This window comes from Myiozetetes cayanensis, unplaced genomic scaffold (genome assembly GCF_022539395.1).
Source record: "Myiozetetes cayanensis isolate MyiCay16 unplaced genomic scaffold, myiCay2020 scf6-25, whole genome shotgun sequence".
Lineage (NCBI taxonomy): Eukaryota > Metazoa > Chordata > Aves > Passeriformes > Tyrannidae > Myiozetetes > Myiozetetes cayanensis.
Window position 1 is genome coordinate 194,177 of NW_026087853.1, and position 8,876 is coordinate 203,052.

The 8,876-nt window shown below is 47.5% G+C and overlaps 2 protein-coding genes across 9 annotated transcripts in view; one reads left to right on the plus strand and one right to left on the minus strand.

The window, feature by feature from the left end:
• Nucleotides 1-8,876, plus strand: part of GNPNAT1 (glucosamine-phosphate N-acetyltransferase 1) — a 152,159-nt gene that overhangs the window by 29,972 nt on the left and 113,311 nt on the right. Inside the window, exon 7 of one of the 7 annotated variants that reach the window (XR_007631516.1) lies at nucleotides 4,663-4,740. The exons of the other annotated variants lie outside the window; for them this stretch is intronic. The gene's annotated coding sequence lies outside the window, so the exon portion shown is untranslated. Of the gene's footprint in view, nucleotides 1-4,662; nucleotides 4,741-8,876 lie in introns of those variants that run through there. 7 annotated transcript variants of the gene reach the window in all.
• Nucleotides 1-8,876, minus strand: part of PSMC6 (proteasome 26S subunit, ATPase 6) — a 246,791-nt gene that overhangs the window by 2,781 nt on the left and 235,134 nt on the right. The window contains exons 1-12 of one of the 2 annotated variants that reach the window (XM_050336138.1): nucleotides 8,395-8,570; nucleotides 7,524-7,603; nucleotides 7,251-7,290; nucleotides 6,842-6,894; nucleotides 3,862-3,929; nucleotides 3,331-3,445; nucleotides 2,706-2,793; nucleotides 2,155-2,216; nucleotides 1,946-2,069; nucleotides 1,754-1,815; nucleotides 638-758; nucleotides 468-548 (exon numbers count right to left, since the gene is read on the minus strand). In XM_050336138.1, the coding sequence (XP_050192095.1) occupies nucleotides 468-548; nucleotides 638-758; nucleotides 1,754-1,815; nucleotides 1,946-2,069; nucleotides 2,155-2,216; nucleotides 2,706-2,793; nucleotides 3,331-3,445; nucleotides 3,862-3,929; nucleotides 6,842-6,894; nucleotides 7,251-7,290; nucleotides 7,524-7,603; nucleotides 8,395-8,521 (1,021 nt within the window). In that variant the 5' untranslated portion in view covers nucleotides 8,522-8,570. Of the gene's footprint in view, nucleotides 1-467; nucleotides 549-637; nucleotides 759-1,753; nucleotides 1,816-1,945; nucleotides 2,070-2,154; nucleotides 2,217-2,705; nucleotides 2,794-3,330; nucleotides 3,446-3,861; nucleotides 3,930-6,841; nucleotides 6,895-7,250; nucleotides 7,291-7,523; nucleotides 7,604-8,394; nucleotides 8,571-8,876 lie in introns of those variants that run through there. The other variant, XM_050336139.1, reaches the window with a different exon arrangement.

Here is an 8,876-nt window from a genome sequence, read left to right on the forward strand (position 1 = left end):
GAGAGCAATGAACACCACTCACCAGACAACAATTTTCATTAGGCCATCTCCAAACTCCAAATTGCTCCCTGACTTTTAAAGATTCTTTAATGTTCCCTCATTAACAACATTTCTTCCCTAAGGGGCTAATGAAAACACACTTTACCTGCACCAAGAAAACAGAGCATGTAAAGAAAGTGTTTCCTTTAGAAATAGGATGAGAATCACAGAAAATCTGAATGGAATCAGGAAACTTGATGAGAACCATGTGGATTTTCCAGTTTACAGCTGTGCTCCAAGGGTTGATGACATTCAATGTTCCTTTGCAAAGACTTTGCAACAGTTCAATCAGGATGCATTAAAAAAATAAAAGCAGTAGAATTCCAAAAGGGGAAGCTGTCTAAGGGCAGGAGTGATTGTAACAACTCACCCTCTTCCCATCCTTATAAAGAGCAGAAGGAATGATATCCAGGTGACTTCCTACTCACCTATTTCACCGTGTTTAGTGATAGGACCTGCGTGGATCTTCAAAATATCTAATCTGGCTTGTTCGTTTGGTAGGTCAATATCTAGAAAGAATTACATTAAAAATGCTTTAACAAAAGCAGAAACCCCACAGTTCCCATGGATTGTTATCCTCTGTGGAGTAAGAACTCACGGATTTTTCTATCCAGCCTTCCGGGCCGCAGCAGTGCAGGATCCAGCGTGTCGGGTCTGTTCGTAGCCATGATCATCTTAACTCTGTGCAGAGTATCAAATCCATCCATCTGATTCAATAACTAGCAGGGAACAGAAGGTTGTTGATTTTTAAACAACCCAAAACCCTCCTAGTCTGGCTTTTTTTTTTACTTTTTTTTTCCCCTTCCTAAGTATTTTCACCAAGATGAAAAGCACTAAAGATAAAAGTCAGGAAAAAAAAAAAAATCCTAAAAGCTCCCTGATGAAAGGCCTCGAGCTCCCTGAATACTCCATGAGCAGTGGAGGGCTGAAGAGAGACACTGAAAATGCTTTGCCCAGAGAAAAGGACATTGAGCGAAGCTCAGCTCGAACGTGAAAGCCTTGACTAAGACAATGAGGCAAAGAAAACACTGCAAGGAGCAAAGGAGCCAGTGGCTGCCTGACACATTTGGCCTGTAGTGCAGCAAGTGCAGGACATTCCAATTGGACCAGGAGAACAGCCTCTGGAATACTAATACACACAGAGGAAGACGTTTCATTGTGGAGATTTAAAGTGCTTGCTCTTTGATCACAGGGATTTAATTCTCTGTGGAAGGCAGACACATTCTTTTGAACCAGGCAAACTGTTTGCAAACACGGGCCAGTGAAGGTTCCCAGTAGCTTTGGAATTGTCACCAGTGGCTTTAAAATTCTCCTCACACAACCCAGTTTACCAGAGCAACTAACACAGAAACGAAGAAATACAACTGCTCCTCCTGGTTTTGAAAATCCAACCGTAACAGACCCAAAGTGTTATATGAGGTGAGTGGTTTTGGGTTTAAAGGAGATAGAAAGGGGGGCCCTCCAAACCTTCAGAGATGCAGGAAGGAGCAGTAAGCAAAAGAAGGGGAAAATATCCCAAATAATTTTATCAGGTTTACAGACTCAATTAGTCCCCAGGTGGAATTAATGGATGAGTTATGAGGATGCACAGCTGCTGTACAGGCAGCATCTAGTTCACCTCTAGCTCAAGATTCTTAACTCAGGAAAGGTTTTGCCAGGGCAGATCCCAGGTAACAATTCACACCTGTGTTACAGCCAGGAATGAGACACTCACCTCCATCAGAGTCCTCTGAATTTCTCTGTCAGCTGAGGTGCCTTCGGAAAAACGGCGACCACCTGCAGCACACCAAACTCATGAGTTCTAGGACCTGATTTCTGCCTTTCAAACTGGGGGGAATCACTTTACAGCTGATTTCAGCCCCAAAAGGAGCCTCTGTGTCCCCCCCACCCAGGCCATCAGCCTTACCAATAGCATCGATCTCATCCATGAAAATGATGCAGGGCTGGTGATCTCTGGCATAATTGAACATCTCTCGGATGAGCCGGGCGCTCTCCCCAATGTACTTGTCCACTATGGAACTCGACACCACCTTGGGAAGGACAGAGGAACACAGGGATGAGGAGACTGGAGTGCCAGCTGCTCCAGGGTGGGAGTGCATGAGGCCATTCCAGTACCTTGAGGAAGTTGCAGTCCAGCTGGCTGGCAACAGCCCTGGCCAGGAGGGTCTTCCCTGTGCCTGCAGAGACAAGAGATTGCAGCTGGTTCATTACTGACCCAGCACTGCCCACCAGGGACTTGGGAAGGAGGGAAAACAAAAAAGGGAAAGGGAAGACAAGGTGGAAAAGGAGGAAACGAAAACAGAAAAGGAAGGAAGAAGGAAAAGGGGGGAAAAGGGGGGAAAGGGGGGAAGGGGGGAAAAGGGGGAAAATGGGGGAAAATGGGGGGGAAAATGGGGGGAAAAGGGAGGGGGAAAAAGGGAGGGGGAAAAGGGAGGGGGAAAAGGGAGGGGGAAAAAGGGAGGGGAAAAAGGGAGGGGGAAAAGGGAGGGGGAAAAAGGGAGGGGGAAAAAGGGAGGGGGAAAAAGGGAGGGGGAAAAAGGGAAAGAAGGAAAAGAGAAAGAAGGAAACTAAAAATAAAAGGCAAGGGAAAAAGGCAAAACAAAGGAGGGTCTTGGCACAGTTTGAGAGCAACAACCAAGCACTCATTCCCCTTTGCTGGCACTCACCAGGGGGCCCATACAGCAAACAACCTTTGGGAGGGATAATTCCCACCCGCTGGAATAATTCTGGGTTTGTAAGTGGCAGCTCTATTACCTGTGAAGGGACGGAGAAGGAGGTTTAAAAGAGCTAATGGTACGTTTGTTTGCCAGCCTGTTTTTCACATCCCTGCATTTACTTATTGGCAGCATATTTCCTCTGAGGAAGTGTTAAGTAAGAAAATGTCAGGTGGATCCACAGTCCTGCCCATCCTCTGCAATGGATGGTTACTCTTGATCCCCTCTGCTCAATCCATGTTTTCCTACTGTCCTAATTCCACTCCCCAGAGCAATGCCAGTAGTGTTTGTGCAAAGCTCGAGTTTGCTTTGCTGGTTGCCAATCCTACCAGTGCCCTCCCACTCGACTTCATGACATTCCCTCAGCCTAAAGGGTCTTGGAGCCTTTAAACCCTCCCCTTTAAAAGGATTTCCTTCATTTTCATCTCAACCCAAGCACTTCGCTCGAGTTAATGAAACGTGGAAAGCAGCGATCTGAGAGGATCCTTTAACAACCTTTAACGAGGTTTTCCCCCTGAAAAACTTCACTCAGGACATAAATCACTCTTTGATGAGTGGTTTTGAGGGCACCGGGTACCTCTCGTAGTTCTCTGATCTGTTCCGACAACCCCCCGATCTCGGAATACGAAACGTCCCCGGGATCTTCGTGGGACATGTTATAAACCAGCGGATCCACCTCCCGGGGCAAGTATCTGGAAAACACAGTCAGGAGTTATTGTTCAGGGTTATAAATTTATAAAAAAGTTATTCCCGTGAATTTTACAGCAACTGTGGAAATTATTTCTTCTCCTCCCGCCTTAATAACAAGTATGTGTCGAAAAAAAAACAGAATAAACCCCAAACCAAGCAAACTTTTTCAAGTTTTAAAACAAAGCTCAAAAAAAGGCTGAAAATGAGTTGTAGTATTTTTTTTTAAGGAACAATCAATTTCTTTTTGAATCATATATAACAGACACACAAGTCTTCCCTTTAAAGTAACTTACTTTAGCACTGCTTTGTAGAAAACCTTTACACAATATCATGGAAGAGATTATTCAAATCTTTGTGGGATATACTCAGATAATGATTTTTTCCCTTTTATTTGATGAGCAGAAGAGCAGAAACCTACCTCATAATAGTCAGAGTGGTCATATCCAGAGCAACTCTTGTCCCTGGCTTCAGCTTACTTTTGTCAAGCTAGTCCCAAAAAAACCCAAAAAAAAAAACAACAAAAAAAGGGAATTCTGTTACAACCACATTCCAAAACAATCCCTGTTTTTAGGATGTTTACTGGAGCTTGCCCTCTTTGCTCAATCCCACACAAAAAGAAAACAAGGCTACTGAGCCACACACCAAGCAGTCATTAGCTTACCACTCTTGAAAATAAACACTGCTTTTCTAGATCATCTCTAATTTTTACTTTTATTGCTGTCAATCTGACTGGATTAGTGGGATCTAATCCTCCCCTCTGCTCCAAATGGGACAGAACCAGCTGCTTACACATTTTTATGTGTTCTCTCCCATTCTGAAGTCAGCTGTTCAGCTATTACTCTTTCACCTCAGATGCCTCCTTGTCTGCCTCAGCAGTTTTTGTCTGATTGCTCCATTTTCTGTGATTTTTAAATACATTCCAGCACACCCTGCTAAATTCTGCTGGGATTAAAAAAACAAAACAACACAGCTTGTGTTCCTCACCTTGTTTTTAAGAAACCAGTTTATTCTGAGCTTTAAGGACAAGGACACAGCCCATGCTGGAGCTGCTCCCTTGATGGATTGAACCCACTTGGGCAGGTTTGTGTCTTGGGAGAGCTGGGGAGGGACTTTGGAAAAGAGCATGGAGTGACAGGACAAGGGGAATGGCTTCCCATTGACAGAGGGCAGGGTTAGATGGGATATTGGGAAGGAATTCCTGGCTGTGAGGGTGGTGCAGGCCCTGGCACAGGTTGCCCAGAGAAGCTGTGGCTGCCCCTGGATCCCTGGAAGTGTCCAAGGCCAGGTTGGACGGGGCTTGGAGCAACCTGGGATAGTGGAAGGTGTCCCTGCCCATGGCAGGGGGTTGGAATGGGATGAGTTTTAAGGTCTCTTCCAACTCAAACAATTCTGGGATTCTGTGGAGTGGCTTCTGCACAACAAGGATTTCAACAGCCCTTTTCCAGGACTGCTGGAAGCTTCCCACTGTCCTCACTGGGGGATTTATAAGGTCCCTTGTACATGTAGGTTCTTGACTCTCTGGTAGTGTTTAGGATCAAGCTGTCCCTCTTCTTTTACTGGGGTCACTCCTGGGACCTCTTCACAGCTGCCTCATCTTAAGGAACTCTTAACAGCTTAAAATTTTATCAGAGTCAACTTTGCCCAACAGATTTATTTTGCAGTGAGAAGAAAACAAAGAGAGACCACTTGACCCCAGATTCCTTAGGAAGTGCACTTGAGATAGGGAAGTAATTTTGTTTCCACTCAAACAGTATCACTCTCCCTCCTGAGCAGCACAGCTCAGCCACCAGGGCTTTGATCAAAAACTCATCCTAGTCTGGGAGAAAAGATTTGTCTTGATATCTTGACATTTTGGAAACAACCATGGGTACGTTTTTTTTGGAGCCTTTGGTATCAAATCAAGGATCTTTTAAGATAAAAGGGTGTTTTTACCAAAGAATAGACTTGAAAGTAGGTGTTGCAATGCCAGGTTCACCCAAGGACAACCTATTCCTTAGGATTCATCTGTTTCAACACAGAACTCCAAGATTACCTTGAGTGCCCCTAAATGGAATTAACTACATTTATGTCCTAAAATTCTGTAATGAACATCAGCTTCTCTTCAGAGAGAGAAAGAAGAGTCACCTCTGAAATCAATACCACCCCTGTGCTCCTTCTACTGAAGGAACTTTCATTTTTCACAACTTCCACGACAGAGGAGAACGCGACGTCTTAAAAACTCAGCAACTGCAGCTGCTTCTTGCACCATAAAGGAATAAAGTTCAAGATGCACTGGGAGGTCACAGCTGGCAAAAGCTCTCACACTTAATTTGTGCATTAAAACTGCTGAACAAAAAGCTGAATGATCGAAATGATCCTTCCCCTGGGGCCGTTATTCCCTGTTCAGACAGCCCCACATTTTCACACGTCTTGTCCTTTGCTCCCCATTTCCCAAAGTCGGGGATGAGAGGGACAAAAAGTACCTCCAAGTGGTTGTTGCTGACTGTGGCAGATGGACTGTGCTGCAAGGAAGGCTCTGTATTAAAGTGGCTGATTTCTACACAATCTGATGTTGGCAAAACAGCTGCTGCCCCTTGGACCAGCAGAGCCAAAGGGTTTGGTTTTTTTTTTTTAAGATCTCTAAGGACAAACAAAAATCCCTCCAAGTGTTTAGAATGGGGGCTTCGCCTCCCATAATTATCCACTGGAGTGCAAAAGCATTAGGAAAAAAAAAATACATAAAGATATGGGTAAAGATAATGGCTTTAAACTGACAGAGAGCAGGTTGAGATGGGATATTGGGAAGAAATTCCTGGCTGTGAGGGTGGGCAGGCCCTGGCACAGGCTGCCCAGAGAAGCTGTGGCTGCCCATGGATCCCTGGAAGTGTCCAAGGCCAGGCTGGACAGGGCTTGGAGCACCCTGGGCTAGTGGAAGGTGTCCCTGCCCATGGCAGAGGGTAGAACTGGATGAGTTTTAAGGTCCCTTTCAACCCCAACCACTCCACGATTCTCTGACACACAGTTAATATTTAATATTAAATCTGAAGCTCAGCACTGCGACAGCAATGGTCACAACACATTATGAAAGCTGATTAACCTTCATAATGATCATTAATTTTCAGAGAGTCCAAAATCAGGCAGAAAGACACTTTTTACTCAATAAAAAGAACAAAACACGTGCAAAGTTTTGGGAATGTTATGGATTGTTTTCTCTTCACTAGGAAGTTACACTACTACCAGCTACAGAGGGAGAGAGGAAGCAGACACCACAATAAAATAGCCATAAACAGCCTTAAAGAATAAAAAAAAACATTAAAGAAGAAAATAATTAACCCCAGTAAGGACCCAGTGGATGAAAAGCAATGCTAATATTCAAGACCAAAGCAAATTTTTAACGAGTATTCACACAGAGCACCTACCTGACGGCGACAGCCAACCACATATCTTGGTCCATTTGTGGCCTTCACAATGACTGGAGAGAGAAAATAAAGAAAAAAACCCCAAATTTACTTGGTGCACTGCTCTGAGTTGTGTTTCTGAACTATCCAACATGGTTTTTTGCCAGTAATCTTATCACCAATACTTTAATTCTTTACACCTCCAAACCTTTAATGAGATTTAAATTACAAAAGCTCGCTGCTCTGTAGCTGACCCATCCCTGGAAGTGTTCCAGGCCAAGTTGGATGGGGCTTGGAGCAACCTGGGATAGTGGAAGGTGTCACTGCTCATTGCAGGGGGTGCAACAGGATGGTCTTTAAGGTACCTTTTGACCCAAACCACTCCATGATTTTCATGATCTCAGAGAGTATAACATTCTAGTGTACTTACATTTCTCCTCTGTCAGCTGTTTAAGAACCTCACCAACAATCTGAAAGAACAAATACAGTATTAGCCTAGAGATAAATTAACACTGCAGAACTTACAGAAAAACCTCTCTAACCCCTGTGGTCAGTTCCTGTTGTTTCCTGACCCTGTTTGTGTTAAGAGAAAATGCCAACTTTCTCTTTTCTCAATTCCAAAAATGGATTTAAATGTTATTCCCAGACAAGGCCACTGTCAACAACCACTGCAGGATGCAGAGACCTTGCCCGTGTCACGTACCTGCCCGACGCTCTGCAAGGCCTTGAGGTCATTTTCTGATTTCTCGTATTGCTTGGTGAGCTCTTTCAGCTGTTCCCTTACTGGAAAAAGGAAACAAACACAGGGTTTTAGAAACTTCCAACCCAACAAGAACCCCGGACCAGACCCCTTTTCCAGCAGCGAAGTGAGACTGTGGGAGACCAGCAAACCCAATAAGTGATCCCTGAGCGTGTGCAGGGAAGGGAACATGGCTAGGGAAGGATCTGGAGCACCAGGAGCAGCTGAGGGAGCTGGGGGGGCTCAGCCTGGAGAAAAGGAGGCTCAGGGAGGACCTTCTTTCTCTCTGCAATTCCTTGACAGGAGGGGGGAGCCGGGGCAGGGTGGGCTCTGCTCCCAGGGAACAGGGACAGGACAAGAGGAAAGGGCCTCAAGCTTTGCCAGGGAGGTTTCGGTCAGATATCAGGGAAAATTTCTTCACGAAAGGGGTGGTCAGTCAGTCAGTCATCGGGACCAGCCTGCTCAGGGAGGTGCTGGGAGTCCCCATCCCCGGAGGTGTTTAAGGCAACACCGGACGCGGCACTCCGCTCCGGCTGACAAGGCGGCGACCGCTCACAGGCTGGGCTCGCCAATCCCGGAGCCCTTTTCCAACAGCTAAACGATTCCGCGATCCTGCGACCCTCCGGCGCCCTCCCAAGAGGAGAAGCGAACCCTCCGCGGCGCTGGCAGCGCCCACCCCGCTCCCGCTCCCCGCGCCGCCGGGGCCCGGCCAGGCCCATGACGAAGCGCGGGCAGCGCCGCGGCCGCCGCTCTCCCTCAGCGGGAGGGGCGAGCGGGGAGCTCCTCGTAGCACCCACCCCCTCCCCCTTTCCCCCCGCAATCCCCCGGCGCTCACACTCCTTGAGGCGGCCGTCGATCTCCTTGTGCTCCAGCAGCTTCTTGCGGTAGTCCTGGAGCGCCTTGTCTCTGGGGTCCGCCATGATGAGCAGGCGCCGCTCATAGGGGATGCCGGGAAGGGCCATGGCGGCGGGGGGGCCGCGCCGCCCTCACGGCCCCGGCCCCGCGCAGCGCCCCCTCCCGCCGCGGAGGGGAACCGCCCTGTCGCGACAGGTCGCGACGGGCCCCGCTCTACGTGTGGGTGTGGGTGTGTGTGCTGTAAACGACGCTAGAACCGCGACAGGGCAGCGGCGGTGGCAGCGCTGAGCGGGCACAGCCTGCGGGGGAAGGGGTGGGGGGGGACAGGAGGCTGAGGGGAGACCTCGTGGAACCCCGGGATGGTTTGGGTGTGGAGGGACATCGGGGCGCTCATTTCTTTATTTTAAGTTTCCGTCTGTTTCTTCTCCCGCCCGCCGCTGTTTGGAGCACCCGTGGCTTTTA